General features: G+C 49.8%; 1 protein-coding gene across 1 annotated transcript in view; it reads left to right on the forward strand.

The window, feature by feature from the left end:
* Nucleotides 1–25,278, forward strand: part of LOC116988586 (mitogen-activated protein kinase kinase kinase 5-like) — a 130,001-nt gene that overhangs the window by 93,495 nt on the left and 11,228 nt on the right. Inside the window, exons 17-28 of the mRNA XM_033045440.1 lie at nt 1,555–1,691; nt 4,094–4,199; nt 5,149–5,306; nt 5,630–5,795; nt 7,895–8,057; nt 8,767–8,926; nt 10,779–10,961; nt 12,155–12,260; nt 13,644–13,887; nt 19,863–19,975; nt 21,646–21,746; nt 22,812–22,888. Coding sequence (XP_032901331.1) covers nt 1,555–1,691; nt 4,094–4,199; nt 5,149–5,306; nt 5,630–5,795; nt 7,895–8,057; nt 8,767–8,926; nt 10,779–10,961; nt 12,155–12,260; nt 13,644–13,887; nt 19,863–19,975; nt 21,646–21,746; nt 22,812–22,888 — 1,714 coding nt within the window. The remainder of the gene's footprint in view (nt 1–1,554; nt 1,692–4,093; nt 4,200–5,148; nt 5,307–5,629; nt 5,796–7,894; nt 8,058–8,766; nt 8,927–10,778; nt 10,962–12,154; nt 12,261–13,643; nt 13,888–19,862; nt 19,976–21,645; nt 21,747–22,811; nt 22,889–25,278) is intronic.

Genomic DNA, 25,278 nt, shown 5'->3' on the forward strand with positions numbered 1-25,278 from the left:
CTTATCCCAGGAGGGAAATTGATCGGCCAACCAAGATACATGGAACATGAAATTAAAGTGACGAGTGGAAAGGATTGGGGAAAGGAGTGGAAAGGATGCATATGTCAGATCTTGGGAAACTCCAGATCCATGGTTCCCGAAACTATCCACAATTTGGAGATTCCCTTCCTCACAGCAGGGCCATTGAGATTAGTTATTGGGATTAGGCAGTAACTCCATTTTGACTATCAGAAGCGGTGTTAACCTTCTTTCCATCAAGTAATTCCTGTGCTCCTGGACGTGTGGCAGTGTGCCGGCCTCCTGCTGATGAATCAGCTGCAAATCTGTAACATATATGTGTAATGGCTTGTGCTTATGCTCACGTGAACAGATACAGTGAAAAGCTTTTGTTTCCATGCTATCCATTCCAGTCAGGCAATACTGTACATAATATAATCAGGTGAAACACAAGCACCAGAGATAGAATGAAGAGTGCAGAATATCCGTTATCAGCAATGTAGCATAACAGTTCAAGAGAAAAGTCCAGTGTCCACAATGAGGTAGGTTGGAGTATCGGGACTGTACCCTAGCTTATGGAAGGACTGATATATGATCTGAGAGGACTCGGAGTTCTGGAATAACTCAGCGGGTCAGGCAGCATCTCTGGAGAACATGGATAGTTTACACCTACAGAGTTGGTAAGTGACCTGCTGAAGGGCCTGTCCCACTTACGCGACTTTTTCGGCGACTGCCGGCACCTGTCATAGGCCGCTGAAAAATTTCAACATGTTGAAAATCCAGCGGTGACCAGAAAGACGCTACGACTCATTGGGCGATGGAGGAGCCTACTCACGATCATACAGGCGACATGTCGCGGGGTGAAGCCTGTATGGTCGTGAGTAGTCGCCGAAAGAATCGTACCTTGTTCTGGTCGCCGCTGGATTTTCGGCGACCTGTGATGACCTATAACAGGTGCCGGCAGTCGCCGAAAAAGTTGCGTAAGTGGGACAGGCCCTTGAGTTACTCCGGCACTTTGTGTTCTGTTGTATATTAGCCAGCATCTGTAGTCCTCTACCATCACTAGCCGGGGCAGCGTGTTCCCGACTCTGTATGTAAAATAAAATGCCGTGCACATTTCCTTTAAACTTTGCACCTCTCACTTTAAAGTTAAACCCTTTAGTCTTTGATATCTCCACTCTGGAAAAATGGTTCTGACTGCCTCCCCTATATGTGTCTTTCATGTTATATATTTCTATCAAGTCTCCCCTCCACTGCCAATGCTTCAGAGAAAACAATCTAAATGTGTTCAACCTCTCCTTTGAGCTAATACTCCTGAATCCAGGCCACATCTTGGTTACCCTCTTCTGCACCCTCTCCAAAACTACATGTGTGATGTTCATTCAGTGCTTTCCCACAACTCTTGATCTTCCCAGAGTTTCCCTCCAGATCCGAGCGCTCACATTTCCCTCAGGCTGTGCACACTCGCTGGGTCTTTTCCGCTGCCCGTAGTCTGTAGTCTTTCTCTTTCATTGAGCAATGATAAAGTGATGGACCGCATGGACCCTCTGTACACAGGAAGTCTCTCCGCCCTGCTGCACTCCAAGTGGGGGCCCCTGAAAGACAATGAAGCCACCATCGTCTTCTACACCAGGCAGATACTGGAAGGGCTGAAGTATCTGCATGAGAATCAGATTGTACACAGAGACATTAAGGTAATGGGGAAACTTGGGGGTGGGTGGGATTGGGAGAGTGTTGTTAAACCCAGCCATCCCTCAGATCCCAACACAAACCGCAGGGTGGGGTAACGTTCTTCATGTTAAAGGGGACAGGGTCTTGGCGACCAGCATGCTTACAGGACCTACCAACTGGAGAGGGTAGGAGCTCAATGGTACTGCCCGCGGGTAGTAAAAGTCTGGAGGATTATTTATATATAGAATTTGATTGATTGAAAGATACAGCATGGAAACAGGCCCTTTGGCCCATCCAGTCCATGCCAACCACACTAGTTCTATGTTATATCATTTTTAAATCCACGCCTTACACACTAAGGGCAATTTACAGAGGCCAATTAACCTGCAAACTCACACGTCTTTTGGATGGGGGAGGAAGCTGGAGCACCCAGAGGAAACTCACGTTGGCACAGGGAGGACGTGCAAACTCCACAAGGACAGCACCTATAGTCTGGCTTGAACCTGGGTCTCTTGACGCTGTGAAGCAGCAGCTCTACCCGCTGCGCCACTGTGCCGCCCCATTATCGATAAAATAGTCAGGTGTGAGGCATCGGTACCAATGGAAAGAGCTCGCACCTACTCCGGGCACCTCCCCGTGGGAAGTTTGAGCAAAGTGCCGGAAGTCTTGTGGCATTAATGCATCTCACGCAGGAGGACCAGAGCAAAAGCTTCCAATAGAAGTGCTGAGATAAATAATACTATTAGAATTTTTAACTGATTAAGAATTACACTTGAAGGATTGCAAAAATAATCGAATGACAACATATGTGAAGAAGTGACGCGACCGTAGCTCTCTGGCAGGTAGCCATGGTTACAGTAGCAGGCCCACCGTGGCACAGCCATGGTTACAGTAGCAGGCCCACCGTGGCACAGCCATGGTTACAGTAGCAGGCCCACCGTGGCACAGCCATGGTTACAGTAGCAGGCCCACCGTGGCACAGCCATGGTTACAGTAGCAGGCCCACCGTGGCACAGCCATGGTTACAGTAGCAGGCCCACCGTGGCACAGCCATGGTTACAGTAGCAGGCCCACCGTGGCACAGCCATGGTTACAGTAGCAGGCCCACCGTGGCACAGCCATGGTTACAGTAGCAGGCCCACCGTGGCACAACCATGGTTACAGTAGCAGGCCCATCGTGGCACAGCCATGGTTACAGTAGCAGGCCCACCGTGGCACAGCCATGGTTACAGTAGCAGGCCCACCGTGGCACAACCATGGTTACAGTAGCAGGCCCACCATGGCACAACCATGGTTACAGTAGCAGGCCCACCATGGCACAGCCATTGTTACAGTAGCAGGCCCACCATGGCACAGCCATGGTTACAGTAGCAGGCCCACCGTGGCACAGCCATGGTTACAGTAGCAGGCCCACCGTGGCACAACATGCTGGGGGGGATTCCCACAACGTAAGATAGGGGAATCGCTGCCCATTATTACGTTGCCATTGGGTTCCATCCCGTGTCAGAGTGCAGTCAGATACACCCTGGGGACAATTGCAGCAAGTCTGGGACTTGCTCGTTTATACATGATGAGTATATGGAATGAGCAGCCAGTGGAGGTAGTCGAGGCATGTACTATAAACAATATATAAAAGATGTTTGGACAAGTACATGGATAGGAACGGTTTAGAGTGATATGGGCCAAACAAGGAAAGATGTTGTCAAGCTTGAAAGGGTTCAGGAAAGATTTACAAGGATGTTGCCAGGACTAGAGGGTGTGAGCTATAGGGAGAGGTTGCATAGGCTGGGTCTTTATTCCATGGAGCGCAGGAGGATGAGGGGTGATCTTATAGAGATATACAAAATCATGAGAGGAATAGATCGGGTAGATGCACAGAGTCTTTTACCCAGAGTAGGGGAATCGAGGACCAGAGGACATAGGTTCAAGGTGAAGTGGAAAAGATTTAATATGAATTCGAGGGGTAAGTTTTTCATACAGAGGGTGGTGGGTGTATAGAACAAGCTGCCAGAGGAGGTAGTTGAGGCTGGGACTATCCCATTGTTTAAGAAACAGTTAGACAGGTACATGGATAGGACAGGTTTGGAGGGATATGGACAATTAAATTCTTATTTGCTGATAAAGGAGACATTGTTAGCTGTGGTTTGGGTGAAAACGAGTTATAGACAATGAGACTCATCATGGCACCAAGCACATCAGTGCTTCTTTGTCCTATTAGCTTATCTCCCCAACCTATCAGGCAATGGGCTACAGTGATAATTAGGAGGATTACAATGAGCAGGGAGGGAGTGGACAACCAGCCAGCCAGGTGCTTGGCCATCGCTTCTGGTGCTCAGTTCCTTGTCCTCACCTGTGACTTGCTGACAGTAGTTCTCGGCCGTGTTCCGCACTGACATTTTAATTTGAATAAAATCTCTCTCCACAGGGAGACAACGTACTGATAAACACCTACAGCGGAGTGCTGAAAATCTCCGACTTCGGGACATCGAAGAGGCTTGCGGGAATCAATCCCTGCACGGAAACGTTCACAGGTGACTGACTTGAGGTCGGTGAGGGGGGTTGGTCTCAGTGTCCTGCCCCCTCTACCCAGCTCCTCAGTGCCGTAGCACCAGTGAATGTGTGGCTGGGTTTGGTACATGTAGGCTTGGTTCCTTGGGGCTGCCCATTGGTAGTTAGGCATTTCCAAGTTTGGCAGTGGTGTTATTCCATGTGTTGGTGAAAGTTGGTGTCTGAGCCGGGGTTACACTATCCAGAGTCGGGAGTGTTTCATTGTCAAATGTGCGACAACAGAACAATCAAATTCTTGCTCGGAGCAGCAGAACAGGCCTGTAAACACAACACACAACGGCAATATATAATAGCATCCATAAATCAAAATACTAGTGTGAAAAGCGTAGGGTCCTTAGTACAGCCAAAGGAAGTCCACAGAAGTTCATCATTGAGGTTAGTGTTGTGCGGTGTTCAAGAGCCTGATGGTTGTTGGGAAGAAGCTATTCAAGAGCCTGGTGGTCATGGTGTTTAGACTCCTGTACCTTCTTCCTGATGGGAAGAGTGAAATGTGAGTGTGGCCAGGGTGGTGTGAGTCTTTAATGACAACGGTTGCCCTTTTGTGGCAAATCCTCCTGTAGATCCCTTTGCTGGTGGGGAGGTGAGTACTCGTGATGTACCTTTGGTGTCCAATGGCCTGGTGCCGGTGGCATTGCCTGCGTGAGGGTGTGCCGCTGGGTGTGAGGGCATGGGGTGCTACAGCACTAGACCGGGCATCTTGGGCGTGTCAGGGTGTGGTTTGGTGGCGTGGGTTGTGATGGCGCTTGCGGTGAAGTGTGAAGGTCTACCTGTGTGCTGGATGTGATGTGATGTGATGCGCTCGCAGTGGCGTGGCTGGGTTCAGTGGCATGGGCTGGACTAACCACACTGGGTGTGACAGAACTGGGTTTACGTTGGTCACTGTTTCATTTCCACGCATCCTTCATCCTGCAGGAACCCTTCAGTACATGGCCCCAGAGATCATTGACAAAGGACCAAGAGGCTACGGGATGCCTGCAGATATCTGGTCTCTGGCCTGCACTGTCATTGAAATGGCCACAGGAAAACCACCTTTCTTTGAATTGGGAGAGCCGCAGGCTGCTATGTTTAAGGTAACCTGACTGATGATGTGACCCAGTTGTACAGAAACAAGGAAAGCAGATGGATTTGGGACAAAAGCAGAAGGTTGGAGGAACTCAGCCAATCGGGCAGCATCTGTGGAGGGTGTGGATGGGCAGTGTTTCGGGTCAGGACCCTACTTCAGACTGAAGCTGACCAGCTTCCAATTCCTGTCCAGACCCAAAACGTCGCCTGTTCACTTCCCCCCCCGCAGATGCTGCTCGACCCACTGAGTTCCACCAGCAGCGTGTTTGTAGCTGCGGATTCCAGTGCCCACCGGCTCGCGTGTCTTGACTTGCTGCTTGTTTGGCTGCAGGTGGGAATGTTTAAGATCCACCCGGAGATCCCAGAGTCCATGTCCATGGAGGCAAAGACCTTCCTTCTCCACGGCTTTGAGCCCAATCCTGATCAAAGGGCCACGGCTGCCGAGCTCCTCAAGGACACCTTCCTCAGTCGGAAGAAAAAACCGCCCCCAAAGCCAGGTATGAGCATGAACTGGGTGCCAGGGACACGGAGCTGAGTGGGATGTAACTGGCAGTGGCAGTCAGGTCCGGTGGCAGAGAGGACTAAGTGGAAGAATGTTTAAGGGGAGGCCGTGGAATTGGGGGGCGTTGGAATGGGATGCAGTTGACATAGTTGGAAGGAATGGGGAGGAATTGGACTGAATCGGAAAGAGAAGCAATCAGTCGATGGAAACAAGTATGAAAGTGAATCGCAGAATGGGAATTGAAGGAATGGTGTCGTGCACAAAGGGAACTGAAGAAAGGTCCCAACCTGAAACATCGCCTATCCATGTTCTCCAGAGATGCTGCCTGAGCTGCTGAGCTACTCTAGCACTTTGTGTCTTTGATGAAAAGTGGCGTAGTGGGAGTGAACAGAATTAGAAAGCAGGCAATGGACCCAATGGGAAATAACCTGGGGAGGCGGCATGATGATTGGGAAGTGATGCGGGTGGCGGGGGGTTAGACAAACAGGAAAGTGTTGGTGAAAGGGATTGCATGGGATTGGTCTGGATGGTTGGCATGGACATGGTGGGCTGAAAGGGCCTGTCCCACTTGGCCACCATTCGCGCGCCATTTACGTGAACTGCTAGCGTGTGGGTAGCGCGGGACGGGCGCATGGAGTGGCGTGGAGCAGTGTGGACTTTGTCGTGCCACCGGCCTGTTGTGTAACTGATGGCCAAAGTGGGACAGGCCCAAGTCCCTGGTGTGGCGCAACGTCTCACCTCCAACAGCAGCAGAAGCAGGCAAACGATCGCCGAGCTCGACCTGGGGCTCACGGCCATTGCGAATCCGGATCCGCCCCCACTCCTACTCCCAGAGCGGGGCCAAGATGATTGAAGATAGACACAAAATGCTGGAGCAACTCAGCGGGACCAGCAGCATCTCTGGAGAGAAGCAATGGGTGACGTTTCGAGTCAAGACCCTTCTTCAGACTGAAGAGTCGTGACCTGAAACATCACCCATTCCTTCTCTCCAGAGATGCTGCCGGTCCCGCTGAGTTACTCCAGCATTTTGTGTCTATATTCAAATGACGTCACGCGCTCCAGACGTCTGTGCGGGCGCATGATGATGTCACTACCGGCCTGTCGCGTAAATGACAGCCAAGTGGGACGGGCCCTGAATGGCCTATGTTTCTGTAGATAACTGATGACTGACCACGAGGAAAGCTGCATAGTCACAACAAAAACGTACAAACCCCACATAGGGTCAGGATCGAATGCTGGTCACAGGAGCATTGAGGCAGCAGCTCCAGTAGCTGAGCCACTGGGCCAACCATGCCTCCCACAGTAATGTATTGAGACAATAGGTGCTAACTGGATGGAAATCCTTCCTCACTTGTCACCACCACACTACACTCAGGTCCCAACCAACATCCAGACACTTTGGGGTCAGATCTTGATGTGCTTTCCCCACCTTTGGCCTTTCAGCCCCTGCTCTTGCAACAGAGAAGCCATTCCTGCATTGATGATCTCCCCTCCCTCCCTGTCCCTGTCCCTGTCCCTGTCCCTGTCCCTCTCCCTCTCCCTGTCCCTCTCCTTCTCTCCCTGTCCCTCTCCCCCTCTCCCTCTCCCTCTCCTTCTCTCCCTGTCCCTCTCCTTCTCTCCCTCTCCCTCTCCTTCTCTCCCTGTCCCTCTCCCTCTCCCTCTCCCTCTCCCTCTCCCTCTCCCTGTCCCTGTCCCTGTCCCTGTCCCTGTCCCTGTCCCTGTCCCTCTCCCTCTCCCTGTCCCTGTCCCTGTCCCTGTCCCTGTCCCTGTCCCTGTCCCTGTCCCTGTCCCTGTCCCTGTCCCTGTCCCTGTCCCTGTCCCTGTCCCTGTCCCTGTCCCTGTCCCTGTCCCTGTCCCTGTCCCTGTCCCTGTCCCTCTCCCTCTCCCTCTCCCTCTCCCTCTCCCTCTCCCTCTCCCTCTCCCTCTCCCTCTCCCTCTCCCTCTCCCTCTCCCTCTCCCTCTCCCTCTCCCTCTCCCTCTCCCTCTCCCTCTCCCTCTCCCTCTCCCTCTCCCTCTCCCTCTCCCTCTCCCTCTCCCTCTCCCTCTCCCTGTCCCTCTCCCTCTCCCTCTCCCTCTCCCTCTCCCTCTCTCCAGGTGAATTTCATCACAGCCTGTCTGTGCCTGCCTTGGCCCACCGCAAGAACGAGGCTGAGAGCCGTCATCCCTTGGATTTCAAGCATACCCAGCCAGTGCTGTCAAGAAGCTGCTCGATCCCAGTGCTGCCCATCGACTGTGGCTCCCCGCAGGAGTTTCTAAGGTAATGGCACCTTTTTTGTTTAGTTTAGAGACACAGTGCAAAGACAGGCCCTTCGTTCACCGAGTCTGCGCCGACCAGCGATCCCCGCACTCCGACCCTGTCCTACACTAGGGACAATTTTTACATTTATACCAAGCCAGTTAACCTGCAAACCTGTACGTCTTTGGAGAGTAGGAGGAAACCGGAGCACCTGGAGAAAACCCTCTCCCCCCCCCTCTCCCCCCCCCTCTCCCCCCCCCTCTCCCCCCCCCTCTCCCCCCCCCTCTCCCCCCCCCTCTCCCCCCCCTCTCCCCCCCCTCTCCCCCCCCTCTCCCCCCCCTCTCCCCCCCCCCTTCCCCCCTCTCTCCCTCCCCCTCTCTCCCCCTCTCTCCCCCGCCCCCCCTCCCCCCCCCCCCCCCCCCCTCCCCCCCCCTCTCCCCCCCCTCTCCCCCTCTCCCCCCCCCTCCTCTCCCCCCCTCCTCTCCCCCCCCCTCTCCCCCCCCCTCCCCCCCCCCCCTCTCCCCCCCCCTCTTCCCCCCCTCCCCCTGGTCACGGGGAGAACATACAAACTCCGTACAGACAGCGCCCGTAGTCAGGATGGAACCCGGGTCTCCGGCGCTGCGAGCGCTGCCCCACCATGACCGCCCTTCAGTGTTTATTCTCAGTGGTTTGTTCCACTGGGCTTGATCTAACGCGTGTCCCTGCCCCCCCCCCCCCCCCCCCCCCCCAGCGTGCTTGAGGAGCAGGTGGATGACATCCCCTCCTCGCCAGAAGACAACGCCGCTCTCTTCCTGCTGAAGAAGGACAGCGAGTGTCGGGACACACTCTTCAAGATACTGACGGACGACTGCGAGACCGTGGTCTGGAATATTCTAGAAGCTCAGGCTCAGGTACACAAACCATTCACAGGCCTCGCCTTTCCGCACCGCAGCATGCCCCGTGCCCGTGGTGATGAAGCGCTCCCCCCCCTTCCTTTGCCCCTGCCTTGTGCCTCTTTCCCTGGCAAGGAGTCCTCGCCCACCACCGATGACCCCTCCTTGTGTCTTCAACACTCTCCCACCTCTCGGACACCCTTTCAGGCCTTTTACTCTCTCGGGACCTGTTCATTCCCAATTGCTGCTGTGATATCAATTGCCTCCTCTCTCTGCCCGTCCCCACTCACTCCATCTTCACCTTCACGATGTCACGGCTGGGATTGATGCGGAACGAGTGGAACGCTGTGCGTTCTGACCATTAGGCTGCCGTTGTCGTCTGCTGGTTGGCCTCTACCTTGTGGACGTCAGATGGCAGCTAGACCTCTCCTCATACCTCCCTCCCCTAGACCCGGGACCCCACCAACGATGGCCAGCCCACTGGATCCCACACTGTCACAGATCTCCCCACATCAGGAGAACTCCCCGTCCTCAGCCTCCAACCTCAGAGTGCCCCGACCCCACACCTCCACTTCTGCCTCCAACCCAAGATCCTAGACAATAGACAATAGGTGCAGGAATAGGCCATTTGCCATTCAATGTGATCATGGCTGATCATCCCCAATCAGTACCCCGTTCCTGCCTTCTCCCCATATCCCCTATCTAGCTCTCTCTTGAAAGCATCCAGAGAACCTGCCTCCACCACCCTCTGAGGCAGAGAATTCCACAGACTCACCACTCTGTGAGAAAAAGTGTTTCCTCGTCTCTGTTCTAAATGGCTTACGCCTTATTCTTAAACTGTGGCCCCTGGTTCTGGACTCCCCCAACATCGGGAACATGTTTCCTGCCTCTAGCGTGTCCTGAAACAGGACTGTCCAGGCAAGCCCATTGTTTCTGCCTGCTCTCATCCCACTGAAGCTATCTCCTCAGGGCTCAACTCTGCCTTGTCCCCCCTTCCCTCCTGTCCAGTACCTCCCCCCCCCCCCTACATCCAGGACACCTCACATGCCCCATTACCCCATTCACCTCTGCCGGTGTTTCCATTGGGTTATGTGAAGCAGTCCCTTGTTCCATAGTGCCCACCAAATAACTGCAGATGCTGGAATATGGAGCAAAGCACAGAGTGTTGGAGGAACTCAGTGGATCACACAGCCTCTGTTTGTATCAGTTTGTTTTCTCTTTTATACACTTGTACTATTTATCTTGTAGGAGAGGGCTTAAAGGGAGGAGAACCCAACCCATTTTTAGCATCAGCTCAGCAACTAAAGTCCACCTTGGATTAGATGTGGAACAAAGCCTGTCCACTCACTCTCCCACAGCCCACAGTGCAGCTGTAGCTGAGTAACCCCTGCCACGGGATTCTCCCATCACCCATTGTTTTGTGCTCCAATGTGTATGATCTACCAGCTGTAATGATGCCTTTGGCCAAGGTATTTGAGCATTGGAATATGTTAACTCTCTATTTGCTTCTTCTGATGAAAAAATTGTTCCATGGCCTTTATTAGTTTCAGTGCATAGAAACTGGCCCTTTGGCCTACCGAGTCCACACCGACCATCGGTCACCCATTCTCACTAGTTCTATGTTTTCCCACTGTCCCGCCCACTCCTTACACACTAGGGGCTGTTTACAGAGGCCAATTAACCTATAAACCCACACGTCTGGGATGTGGGAAGAAACCCGGCACGTTCTCCCTGCGGCCGTGCAAACTCCACACAGATAGCACCTGAGGTCAGGATGGAACCTGCGTCTCTGGCACTGCGAGTTGTGCCGCCCCCTTGTGTTGTCTCTTGTATTGTTCCCACACAATTCTTCCTTTTCCTTTGAAACCAGAGCTCCGAGCGCAAGTTGACGAGCGAACACATCAGGCACCTGGTGACCTGCCTGAAGAACTACATTCGCTCCCCGGACCGTGCGTTCATAGGGAAAGCCCTGTCCAGCCTGAAGGCTGAGCTGCACATCAACAAGGGGGCGCTCAGTGAGATCCAGATTGTCCTGTTCAGCTTCCAGGATGCTGTGAGTTGGAACATGATTATAAATACTCCTGGCATGTGGTTGGAGTTGCCTCTCTGGAGCCAATGGGTCCTTCCCCCCTGGTGATCTGCAGTGACTTCTGAAAGTTCTTTTTGGTTCAATGAGTAAGGAACTAGAGCGGTTTGCTGAGGAATTGGGTGGGAGAGGGGGTAACGTCTGTAGGGGTGGGAGAGGGAGTGACGTGCCAGGGTGGGAGAGGGGTTATGGTTTGTGGGTGTGATGGTGTGGTTCTGTGCAGGTTGGGCGATCATAGTGAGACCCTGTAACAAGGGGATTGCTGTGTGGTGGGTTACTGTGCATTTAACCCCCTTCTGCAGCTGTGTATAGAACTGGTGTATGACCATTATAGTTGTGTAATTGTTAGTGCTCTCATGGTATCCATCTGGTTCACTTTTGTCCGTTACACCTCCTATCCCGAGGCTAACCTGAGCCTATTTGTGGACCCGCACAGTGCGTTGGCTTTAATTTCTCCACTGAAGTGGTCAATGATAATGGAAGGCAGCACTGGCCGTGGCAGAAGCCTGGCATTCCAGCAATGTCCTCCACTCCGACATCAGTAGAAACTGGAAGAGACAAGTGTGGTCAAAGAGCTGCCATGTTTTACTACCGGTCCCGGAGTCCATTGTAATGCCATCACTAGCTTATATCTGCACTGTTCCTGTCAGACCTTTCCCAGTGTTAGCCCGCCAGTCGGCCTGAAGGGCTGAATGACCACCTCTTGATCTTATTTCTCATGTACTCTGTTCTAAAATGGCAGTATCATGTTGCACTCCAGAATGGGAACAATTTCAATTATAAGATGCGATGGAAAAACAGCACTTTACGATTTAATTTCTTGGTCAGTGTTTGTCGGACTTTACTGGACTTTATCTTGCACTAAACGTCATCCCCTTTCACCCTGTATCTGTACACTGTGGGTGGCTTGATTGTAATCATGTACAGTCTTTCCCTTGACTGGAAAGCACATTACTAAAAAGCTTTCACTGTACCTCAGTACACGTGACAATAAACTAAATTAATCTAAAAGTTATGGCCATCAGCATTTTACGGAGGGGAATGTAGGAATCTGATTTATTTTTTGGCCATTGAATGGTCCTTGAAATAAGAATGGCTGGAGGTGGAATCTTCTCACAGGGATGTTATTTATCCCTTAATAATAGCATTCTTTTTTCTAGGTGAGAAAAGTTCTTCGATTGCATCAGATAAAACCACACTGGATGTTTGCTCTGGACAATATCATTTGTAAGGCCATGCAGATAGCCTTTACTGTTCTAATGCCAGGTATGTGAGAGGCCGAATGCTCATTGTACCCACAACCAGGATCTCCATTGCAAGCAGTTATTTTCCAATGGCGTATTGGAGCTTATTTTGTAGCCTCCCATGGATAGCCAAGAGCAGGTGAGCAGGAGCAACCCACCCAGGACATCTTCATCCTCGCACTCTCCCCTACGCACAGGGTGTCCAACAATAGACAATAGGTGCAGGAGTAGGCCATTCGGCCCTTGGAGCCAGCACCGCCATTCAATGTGATCATGGCTGATCATCAACAATCAGTACCCGGTTCATGCCTTCTCCCCATATCCCCTGACTCCCCTATTTTTAGGCCTATCTAGCTCTCTCTTCAAAGTAACCAGAGAACCGGCCTCCACCGCCCTCTGAGGCAGAGAATTCCACAGACTCACAACTCTCTGTGTGAAAAAGTGTTTCCTCATCTTCGTTCTAAATGGCTTACCCCTTATTCTTAAACTGTGGCCCCTGGTTGTGGATTCCCCCAACATCGGGAACATGTTTCCTGCCTCTAGCGTTGCCAAACCCTTAATAATCTTATATGTTTAAGGATAGATGAGGATGGTGGGTGTGAAGTTCAGCCAGAGGGCAAGGAGCAGCCCCTTTAGGTATAGGAACGTGGGCTGCAACCTCACACACTCCATATCCACAGATTCTTCCAGCCCGCAAAAGCGGCAGGCGGCTGCCGAGTCTGTGAACCGCGAGAGAAATGGGTTGCACGGGACTCCTTGGTGCAGTACCCTCCACCCCAGGTCCCCGATGTAGAGGGGGAGAGTCCCTGCGTAGGTGTTCAGCGTTCCTGTGGCCACTCGGCCCGAGATGAGGCTGGATCTGGAGCAGAAACATTCAGCGATACATCAGACGCTGTGGGGGGGTCACAGCCTTTACTGTACCCAGTGCCCACAGCTGCATGTCAGGATCATACAGAGTGAGACAAATTAATCAAAGGTGGGTATCCATGGCAGTGGGGAATTGGGGAGGGAGCCGAGAGGATCAGAGCTGGTGGGGACACGAGGAATTGCAGGATGGAACCCAGATGTGTGGTCCTGTGAGGCAGCAGCTCTACCAGCAGCTCCACTGTACGGGCCTGTACCAGCACATTAAGCTTCTTGAGCGGTGTTGTGTGTTGTGAATGTTGAGATGATGGGGCTTGCCCAGCAGGCCTGATCTACCGAATCAGCTAAACTGCACAAAAACATGATACAGAGAGAGACAATTTAAAAACTCAGCAGGTCATGTAGCATCTGTGTGGAGAGAGAAAAAATGAACTGTTCCAAATGCTGCCTGACCGGCTGAGTTGTGTTTTTATTTCGGGTTTCCAGTGTCTGCAGTTTGTATTTTGTTTCCCAGCAAGCGTCTCTGACTTCCTTCCTCCAGAGCTGAAGCTACAGATGGAGACCACGTCTGACCAGGACAAGGATGATCGAGGCACCGAGGACCACCCGGGCAAATGGAGGGGGAGCCTGGGAGACGTGCGGGAGACGGACGAACTGGAGCTGCAGAATGACGGCGCTGGTACCTCGGGCGTGAGCACACTCAGCCGCTCGGTCTCGTACGACTCCCAGCAGAACATCTCCCCTCTCATCACACAGCTCAGCCGACTACGGGCTGAAACTAATCGGTACGAGGCAGTGGAAGGAACGTGGGTGGGGAAAATACACAGCTAGCTCCCCATCATAAACCTGAACTGTGTTGGGTTGCTGCCTGACCACGGGAGCAGCGGGGAGCCATTCCCTGCATATCCATGTGCCGATCTAAACACCACTATCATATCAGCTTCCACCACCACCCCTGGCACCCACCAAAAAACTTGCCCTGCATATCAGCTTTAAACTTAGCCCCTGTCAGCTTAAAGCTATGCACTCTAGTCTTTTGACATTTGCATCATTGTAAAAAGGTTCTGACTGTCTACCTTATCGCTGCCTCCCATCATATTAAATACTTTTATCGGGTCTCCCCTCAAACTCTGGCAATACAGAGAAAACAATCCAAGTGTGTCCCTCAAGGGTCTCGACCCGAAACGTCGCCCATTCCTTCTCTCCAGAGATGCTGCCTCACCTGCTGAGTTATTCCAGCATTTTGTGTCTACCCAAGTTTGTCCGACCTCTCCTCAGAGCCTATACCCTCTAACACAGGCAACATTCTGGGCAGCCTCCTCCGCACCCTCTTCAAAGCTTCCACATCCTTCCTGTAATGGGGCAACCAGGACTGCACAAAGTACTCCAGACGTGACCTAACCAAGGTTCTATGTAACTGCAACATGACTTCTGCAGTGAGCCCTTTGAGTGGGCACCACCATGTCAAATCAAGGCCCATCGCCACTTGCTTCTGTTTACTCAGCTTCAGCCCACTGAACCTTCAGCCTTAGTTTCAATCTTAACCGGGGGGAAGGTTTCAGTTTTCCTCCAGCATGGACCACATCGTCCAGATTGCATTGTGTGTGTGATCAGGCTCAATTATTTAGACTAGATTGCATTGGATTCAGGAAGAGCCAGCTAAGTAGATGCAGAATTGGCATCATGGAAGGAAGCTGAGGTTTTTTGGGATGGTGTTTTACAGACTGGAGGCCTGTGCCTGGTGGTGTCCCTCCAGGATCAGAGCTGGGCTCATAGATGTTTGTCATCTACATCAACAATTTGGATGAGAATGTACAAGGCATGGTTAGTAAGTTTGCAGACGGCACAAACATAGGCGGTGCCATTAACAGTGAAATGTTATTGGGAATTCGAGCAGGATCTTGACCAGTTGGCCAAGTTGGCTGAGGAATGGCAAATTGGGTTTAATGGCAGATAAATGTGGGATGTTACATTTTGGGAAGTCGAATCGGGGCAGGGCCTTCACAGAGAATGGTGGGGATCTGGGAAGTGTTGTAGAGCAGAGGGATCTAGGGGTGCAGGTAAATAGTAAGGGGCATAGGTTTAAGGTGAGAGGGGGAAATTTTAATGGAAACTTGAGGGGCACCTTGTTTACGTTGAGGGTGGTGGGTGTATGGAACAAACTGCCAGAGGAGATAGTTGAGGCAGGTACTATAACACCATTGGCAAGGTACATGGACAGGAAAGGTTTAAAGGAATATGGACCAGGCACGGGTAAATAGAACTAGCTTAGATGGGCTTCTTGGTCATCGTGGGATGAAGGGCTTGCTTTCCTGCTGTTTGACTATGATTATCTCTCCTTATATTTGATTCCACATTGGGAGAAATATGTTTTCCATGCCTGCCCTTTTCAACATCTTAAACAACCCAGTTGGGATCAACCCTTCAATCGCTGGTATGTGGGCTAAAATGATCACACCTGTCTGTAATTTGACCCAGGCAGTTGGAAGCCTGTTAGCTAAGGCAGTGAGTTAGCTGGAGTTGGTGGGGGGGATGAATGATGGGGATGAGGATGAGGGGTGGTGGGAGGAGTTAGTCAGGGGTGAGGGGAAGAATCTCAGGAAGAATGAGATGACCTGGAGTGACCCCTACAACAGCAAAGCCTAAAGGGCCTGTCCCACTTTCACGACCTAATTCACGACCTCTGCCGAGTTTGCCCTTGACTCATACTCGCAGCATGGTCGTCACGAGGTTATAGGTAGGTCGTAGGTAGGTTGTGATGTAGTTGTAGGTATCGTGGCATCAAGTAGGTCGGGGCGTTTTTCTAGCCTGATGAAAAATGTCCACGAGTAAAAAAGGTTGTGAATTAGGTCGTGAACGTGGGACATGCCCTTTAGCTCCAGACTTGTCCAATCGGCTACAGATACTTGAATCACTGGGACAATTTCTGTTGGCTTTGAACCTGAACCAAAGTTACAGAGTAAATGTTCGAGTTTGATCAACGATCATCTAAAGATCTTGCATAGAATATAAAATGCAGGTGTAACTCAGCGGATCAGGCAACAACTCTGGAGAACATGGATTGGTGATGTCTTGGATTGGGGACCCTTCTGTTTTATGCATTGCAGCATCTACCGTTCCTTGTGTCAAAATTTAAGAATTTGAATGCTTCGTTGAAGCAGTTGGCATGGCGACTGTCGGGCTCTGTGTGTGGATTGGATTGTAAATAATTCATGAAGTGGTGTTTTTGTGACCGTTTACTGCCACCTGTGAAAAGTAAAAAACTCGATAGATGTTCAGGAGACGATAGCATTGTGGCCATAGCTTAGTATATTACAGCACCTTTTTGTCCACAAAAGAACACTCATCTATAAAATCTTAAGAATAGGAGCAGATTTAGGCCATTCGGCCCATTGAGTCTGTTCCGCCATTCGATCACAGCTGATCAACTTTTCCCTCTCAACCCCATTCCCCTGCCTTCTCCACGTAACCTTTGCCGCCTTTTCTAACAAATAACCTATCTAAAGAATATCACTGGTAAAGTAACCCAGCCATTTGAATCTGACATGTGAGACTATCCCAAAGCAGTGTGTTTAATGTGGGATTACTCCAGGAACAATATTCCCATGAGGTAATCCATGCCAGTGAGGACACAGTAAAACACAAAGTGCTGGAGGAACCCAGCAGGCCAGGCAGCATCTGCGGAGAGAATGGACAGGCAACGTTTTAAGTCAGAACTGAAGAAGGGACCCGACCCAACACATCTTCTGTCCACTCCCTCCACGGATGCTGCCTGACCTAGCTGAGTTCCACCAGCACTTTGTGTTTAGCTCAAGACTCCAGCATCTGCAATCTCATATGTCTCCACTAAGGACATAGAGGGTTTCATACGTTGCCCTAGTTAAGGCCAGACATCAGGCTTTGAAACAGGTCTGGCAGTGAGGCTTGGAGATTCCGGAAGGCTGCAGACCATGGAGATGCCAGGAACTGAAGATTAATTTCCCAGACAGTGCTGTACTGACCTAGATAAATCTGGCCTTGGCAATAGTCGGGATGAAAGTTATAATTTTCTCTGAACAGATTTGCTTATTAGTTGTAAAAGTTTTGGTCGTAAGAACAACTTTTGTTTTCATTTAAGATTTTCAGCATCTGGAGTTTTATTTTTGCAGTTTGCAAGAGATTTGCACCTTTGCCAATGATTCATATGTTTACCAGAGAATGAGGCACCAAGTTACATAGCAACATAGACAATAGGTGCAGGAGTAGGCCATTCAGCCCTTCGAACCAGCACCGCCATTCAATATGATCATGGCTGATCATCCAAAATCAGTTCCTGCTTTCTCCCCATATCTCTTGATTCCATTAGCGCTAAGAGCTATCTCTAACTCTTTCTTAAATATATCCAGTGAATTGGCCTCCACTGCCTTCTGTGGCAAAAAGATTCACAACTCTCTGGGTGCAAAAGTTTTTCCTCAACTCAGTCCTAAATGACCTACCCCCTTATTCTTAAACTGTGACCCCCTGGTTCTGGACCACCCCAACATCGGGAACATTTTTCCTGCATCAACCCTGTCCAATCCCATAAGAATTTTTATATGTTTCTATAATTTATGTATACACAAGGCAGTAATTGCGTGTACAATGGGAGGTGAATGGTGTCTACATCAGGCGACAGTACATGTGTGCAGGAAGTGTGATTGTGAATTCCTATGTACATCAGGTAGTGATTCACATGTAGAATGCACAGTGACACACATACACATCAGGTTGGGAATTCCAAAAGCCTCAAGTTTCGCTAAACCAGTTATTGTAAACACACGTTAGATTTGACTCAACAAATACCTACATCTGCGTAAAGGCCAGAGATAAAGCTTTACAATTTTTAAGTGAACTGACAATTTCCAGTTGCAATGGCCGGTGTGAAATCCCTATTTCTTTGTTTCAGGATCAAATCCACTATTACACTCGATGAAAATAAACGACACAAAGTGCTGGAGTAACTCAGCGGGTTGGCCATCATCTCTGGAGAACATGAATGGGTGACGTCTCAACTCGGGACCCTTGCTCAGACGGGACCCTTGCTTGATCTGCTGAGTTACTCCAGCACTTACTGTAGTTTTTTTTGTAAACTAGCATCTGCAGCTCCTTGTAGCAATGTCAAGTTTGATGTAATATTCAGTTTCCACCGCCCAGGAGATACTTCAGTCACAACCTCAGGCAATCGCTGATGTTTCTAACCTCACACTTCCCATTTCCTTGACTGGGGCTGGACTGTGAAAAGTGGGGGCTAATCTGAATTTTAAACACTTTGAACACGTCGCTGCTCCTGAGTTCAGCTTTCTCCACTCTCATCCCATCTCTGACTTCTTCCAACACTCTGAGATCTCTGCACTCCTTCTTAATTTTAATCACACTACTAATTTTGATCACACCATTGCATTTAGCTGGGCACATGTATATGCAGGGAATGGAGGTATATGAATCGCGTGCATGAAGAGGAGATTAGTTTAACTTAGCATCATGTTCGGCACGGACATTGTGGGCCGAATGGCCTGTTCCAGTGCTGTACTGTTCTTTATTCTAAATATTAACCAAGTTTTCAAATTTCATTTCCTCAGGCCCTTTATATTTCCCTTTCCTGCCTTTGTGCTTTAAGATACTTCATACACATTGCTTCTTTGACCAACTCTGTGACAATTTTCCCTAATGTCTACTTTGTCTCGGAGTCTAATTTTGCTGACAACGCATCTGTGAAACTACATCGGGACATTTTGCTCTGTCCGTTTGGCTATATGCATGCAAATTCCTACCTGCAAGAGCTGAATATGGATGTGCACTCACCTTTGAGCTGGGCCAAGAACAGAGAACATAGAACAGTACAACACAGGATGAGGCCCTTCGGCCCACAATGCCCATGTCTATCACGACGCCAAGATAAACTAATTGCCTCTTCACACAGAGGGTGGTGGGTGTATGGAACAAGCTGCCAGAGGAGGTAGTTGACACAGCGACTATCCTAACATTTAAGAGACAGTTAGAAAGGTACCTGGATAGGACAGGTTTGGAGGGATATGGACCAAACACAGGCAGGTGGGACTAGTGTAGCTTGGACATGTTGGCCGGTGTGGGCAAGTTGGGCTGAAGGGCCTGTTTCCACACTGTATCACTCTATGATTCTCCATTCCTTGCATATCCAAGCACCTTTCTAAAAGCATCTCAGATGCCATTATTATATCTGCCTCCCCATTCCTTAATGCATTCCAGGTTCCCAAGACCCTCCATGTAATAAATTTGCCCCGGACATTTCCTTTGAACTTTTCCCCTTCTCACCCTTCAGATATGCACTCTAATCTTTGACACTTCCACCGTGGGGGATAAAGGTTCTGACCGTCTACCCTCTCTGTGCCTCTCATAATTTTAGATACTTCCAACAGGTTTCCCCTCAACCGGTATTCCAGAGAATATCATCCAAATGAGTCCAACCACTCCCTATAGCTAAAGCTCTCTAAACCAGGCAACATGCTGGTAAACCTCTTCTGCATCCTCTCCAAAGCGGCACATCCTTCCTGCAATGAGGCAACCAGAACTGCACGCAATACTCCAAACACAGCCTAACCAAAGTCCTACAGAGCTGCAACACGAGTTGCTGACTCTTGTACTCGATGCCTGACGTATGGTCAGGGTGCTCTTATCAGGTGCAGAATACGAGCTACAGAGAGATGAAGAGGGGAGGGGTTGAGAAATAAGGACATGTCATCTGTATTAAACATCTCATTTGCAGCCTTCAGGAGGACCTTGCAGAGAGGGAGAGAGAATGCCATGAGCTACTGTTGCACACCCTTCAACAGAAAAACAACGACATTGTGCTGCTGCGGAACAGATCAGGATCCATGGGTAAGTTAGGGAGTCAACATTAGATGATTGAAACACAGATGACAGGAATATCAAGGGGATGAAAAGCTTTGGACCTTCTCCATTCCAAGATGGGTTTGTAGTTGCTCGTCAATCTTCAAATTGGACCCCAATCCTCCACTGCGGTGATTGTGACTGTAAGATGGTTAGAAATCAATGTTGATACAGTTGTGTTATGTCAAACAGCTGTCAATGGATGGTTGTGATTTTGAATATGTTGCCTGGCATGGTATCATAGATTCAGGCAATCTTGCCAGCTGTACTGGGCAGACAAGACTAGCCATGCCCAACATCACTGCCCCCTTACCCATGGCAAAGTATCATTCTTGCCTCATCAGCAACCTTTTCTTTCCATGTTTCAGTGAGTCCAACCATGGTCAGTTTCTAAATCCTTTCGGGTCGAGACCCTTTTACAGACTTTGGGTCTCGACCTGAAATGTCACCCATCCCTCTCTCCAGAGGTTGCCTGTCCCGCTGAGTTACTCCAGCATTTTGTGTCTATCTTCGGTTTAAGCCAGCATCCGCAGTTCCTTCCTCAGCATTTACCCAGTCAGTAATATCCACAGAAAGTGAATATAGGTTGGACCTGAGGGATAATGTTTCAATATCTTCCTCATCTGACAAACCTTGGTGCTATCATGTTCTATCTTATAGTGGCACAGCTGGTCGAGCTGCTGCCTCACAGCGTCACGGTTCGAGCCTGAACTCGGATGTTGCCTGTGTGGAGTTTGCACGTTCTCCCTGGATTTTCTCTGCGTGCTCCAGTTTCCTCCCATATCCCAAAGTTGTGCAGGCTTGTAGGTGAATTGGCCTTCTGCAAATTACTTTAGTATATCGGGTGGATGAGAAAGTGGGATAACTTGGAACTAATGTGATGGGTGTTTGATAGTCGCCTTAAACCAGTGGCCTGTTTCCATGCTATATCTTCAAAGACAAATAAATAAAGATCATTCCTTTAGGAATGCTGCATATTGGACCAAGAGAAGGATGATTGAGTGTAATACTGTCCTTTATAACGAGAGGAAGGTGCTGGCATCTCACTAAATTCCAAATATTGGGAATCTGAGATATGAGGAGTTGGACTTGCTCACTGTGAATTTATGGAATTCCCTGCCACAGAGGGCAGTGGAGGCCAAGTCACTGGATGGATTTAAGAGAGAGTTAGATAGAGCTCTAGGAGGTAGTGGAGTCAAGGGATATGGGGAGAAGGCAGGCACGGGTTATTGATAGGGTACGATCAGCCATGATCACAATGAATGGCGGTGCTGACTCGAAGGGCCGAATGGCCACCTCCTGCACCTATTTTCTATGTTTCACCATGGAAGAGATTTCCAGTGACTGGATTGAAGACAGTGTTCTCTGGTGACAAGGCTTCAGATCCAGGAGACATGAGGAGGAAAATACATTTGCAGAATTTGTTTTTACATAAGGTGCAATACAGTAGTGAGCTTCCAAATGTGAGGTATATTAAATAACACCAAACAAATACCTGGAGTGAGATTAGAATGAGATACGTGTTGTTAGCGAGACTGGGCTTGCTAACTATTTTCCTGTTCCAATTTAGAGGAATATTATATTAGTGTGTGTTGAGTGTGAAGGCAACATTCCTTCAATGACCGCTGGTTAACCTTCTCTTTAATGTCCATGCATAGATGATAATCTCAGCTTCCAGTCAACTCTTGTGGATTCCCAAACTGAAGAACTCACACAGTGGCTGCTAACAACACACGTTGACCAGCGGACAGTTGGCAAGGTGAGATCAAGTGCCGGGGTCTGTACAGTGCTGTGGCCTTATAGAGGGCGCCACTGGGAGTGAGAATATTGATTGCAATGTGGTGCCCTAAGAACCTTAGTGAGGGGCAGGGGACAAATGGCGATCTTCTGTGGAGATGCTTGTATTTGTAAGTTACCCAGTAAATCAAGAGGGCCGGCTAGGGTTGCCAACTGTCCCGCATTAGCCGGGATATCCCGTATATTGGGCTAGTGATTTGTCCCGTACGGGACTGCCCTTGTCCCGTAGTTGACTGCTATTACTCGGGTCGAAGGGGACTGTCGGGTCAGAGCGCCGTGCCTGGCCCTGCTTCACCCGTCCCGACGTAGTGCAGCCCATGGAGTGCAGCAGCTTTGTTTTGTTTCCCTCCAGGTTCTAGCATCTGCCGTCTCTTGTGTCTCTTGTCCATTCCCTCACAGTTACTGCCTGACCTGCTGACTTATTCCAGCACTTTGTGATGTCCGCAGGATAACATCACAGGCAGATTGCCCTGTGTCTCTGTGAATATATAGAGGCTGCCCCCCTCTCCTCTAACCCAACCCATCTCCTGACCCAATGCATCTCAGCCATGGACACAATTGAGCTCCCACAGTTAGCCGTAAACGGAAAGTTCCAACAAAGTTTTGATCCAACTGATGGTTGTCGGTAGACAGTGGGGCCACACTGGTTGGGGGTAGACAGTGGGGCCACACTGGTTGGGGGTAGACAGTGGGGCCACACTGGTTGGGGGTAGACAGTGGGGCCACACTGGTTGGGGGTAGACAGTGGGGCCACACTGGTTGGGGGTAGACAGTGGGGCCACACTGGTTGGGGGTAGACAGGTGTCAGGGGAGGTCTTGGCCTCAGCTTTGTCCTCAACCAGCCACTGCCGCTGCTTACTTAACCCACTAGTTGAGAATGAAAACACCAGGATGTCCTGGACTAATCCAAACCAAAGCAAAGACGATACATTCAGGATAGAAGGGGAATGGACGTGTGCACACAGTTTAAAATGAACTGTAAGGTTACATAAAGGTCCTCAATATGTCTGCTCTGTTTCTGTTACAGATTCTTGCCAACGGTTACACACTTGAGGATCTACAGACTGATGTAACAAAGGATGACCTGAGGTACAGCCAGATAAGGTAATTGCGGTGGGATTCTGCTCTCTGTATTGATCCTGCATTCGCCATGTGTTTTGAAGAAGCCTCCCCGGTCAGCAGTGGCTCCGTGGCTGCCCGTCTGTGGGTCAGCGCAGAGACTTGATCGTGTGATTCATGCTGCGATTTCTGCGCATTACTAATGAAGCCAAGAACTCTTGCCATCTTTCAGCTGCGACATCAAACTCTTTGTAGAAACGAAGAACTGCGGATACTGGTTTATACCAAAGATAGACACAAAGTGCTGGAGTAACTCAGCGGGTCAGGCAGCATCTCTGGAGTAAAAGGATGGGTGACATTTCAGGTTGGGACCCTTCTTTACGCCTTCTTCACGCCCCGACCCGAAACGTCACCCATCTGTTTTCTCCAGATATACTGCCTGACCCGCTGAGTTACTCCAGCACTTTGTGCCTATCTTTACATTCAATTCTTTGGTTTAGACCAAAGTGCTGGATTAACCCAGTGGGTCCGGCAGAACCTCTATACAATATGGAGACGTGATGTTTCAGGTCGGGACCCTTCCTCAGACACGCTCCAACACTTTGTGCCTTATTTTGTAACCCAGCATCTGCAGTTCATTGTGTCTAAACTCTTTGCTTAGATTGACATTATATATCCTGCAGCGTTATCTGAAGGGGGCAGAATTCACTCAGTGCCTCGGCACAATATGTATTCCCAAACACATAACGTCAGAAGCAGATCGCCTGGTCATTTACCGCCCAGCTGATTGTCACATCCCATTGTGTGTGAACATTGACAGCACTCTTTTCACCACATCAATTATTTCACCCTCAAAAAAGTAATTAGTTTGTTGTAAGGCACTTGCGGACGAGAAATAGGGTAAATACGGAAGTTCTCTCTTCTCTGAAGAAGGGTCTGAATGAGGGTCTCGACCCGAAACATCACCCATTCCTTCTCGCCAGTGATGCTATCTGTCCCGCTGAGTTACTCTGGCATTTTGTGTTGACATTCCAGTTCTTTCTGCTCGTTGTACAGCACAACATGTTGGCAATGGCTCAGGAAATAATAGAGCTAAACTGGTTTATCATTTAGCAAGTCTCAGCTGTCGGGCTGCAGCATGCCGACACTTGTATTTCAGTTTAGTTTATTCACTCGTATACTGAGGTACAGTGACAAGCTTTTGTTGTGTGCTAACTAGTCAGCGGAAAGACTGTTCGTGATTACAATCGAGCCGTCCACAGTGCGGTACAGATCCATGATCCAAGAGAATAACATGAATAACATTTTGTGTAAGATAAAGTCCAGTAGTACAGTCATAGAGTAGTACAGCATGGAAACAGGCCCTTCGGCCCACTCTGTCCATGCTGACCAAGTTGTCATATTAGGCTTGTCCCATTTGCCTGCATTTATCCCATAGCCCTCTAAACCCTTCCCACCCAATCCATCTAAATTATTTGCACTTTATCAGTTTATTTATTGATGTGTGTATATATTTATACAATGGTATATGGACACACTGATCTGTTCTGTATTCATTCCTACTATATTCTGTTGTGCTGAAGCAAAGCAAGAATTTCATTGTCCTATCTGGGACACATGACAATAAACACTCTTGACTTGACTTGCAGTGGGCCCAGGGTGTTTGGGCTGCCAGTGGCTCCCGGCGACTCTTAAGAATCCGTGCAGGTTGTAGTACAGTTTAGTTTAGAGATACAGTGCCGAAACAGGCCCTTTGGCCCACCGAGTCCGTGCCTACCAGCAATCCCCCACACACCAACACTGTCCTACACACACTGGGGACAATTTACAATAATACCAAGCCAATTAACCGACAAACCTGTACGTCTTTGGAGTGTGGGGGGAAACTGGTGAAAAAGCACACGGGTCACAGGGTAAATGTACAAACTCTGTACAGACAAGCACCCATAGTCAGGATTGAACCCGCGTCTGTGGCACTGTAAGGCAGCAACTCTAACGCTGCGGCACTGTGTAGTGCCTTGGCCGCCAGTGAGTTGTTGGACTTCCTGCACTCTGTCCACCCATCGCATGTTCTTTGGATCACAGGTTTTCTGTTGAACCTCAGCCCTCAGCTGGCTGTAGAGGAGGGGGGCAGTGGTCAGAGGCGTTTGTGGCTGGGCCCACACGTCAGGGAGTGAGTGTCATTGTCAGTGTAGAAGGACATGGTCTCCAGCCGTCTCAGACTCTTCCCTCTGCCAGTGAGTCAGGGCCTTGCACTGTGTGGAAGCTGATGTACAACACAGTGATAGAGCTGTGCCGTACAATGGTAGAGCCACTGCGCCAGAGACCTGGGTTTGACTGTGACTATGGGTGCTGTCTGTGTGGAGTTTGCACGTTCTCCCTGTTACCGCGTGGGTTTTCTCTGGGTGCTCCAGTTTCCTCGCACATTCCAAAGG

The sequence above is a fragment of the Amblyraja radiata genome, chromosome 27, assembly GCF_010909765.2.
Source record: "Amblyraja radiata isolate CabotCenter1 chromosome 27, sAmbRad1.1.pri, whole genome shotgun sequence".
Classification (NCBI taxonomy): Eukaryota; Metazoa; Chordata; class Chondrichthyes; order Rajiformes; family Rajidae; genus Amblyraja; species Amblyraja radiata.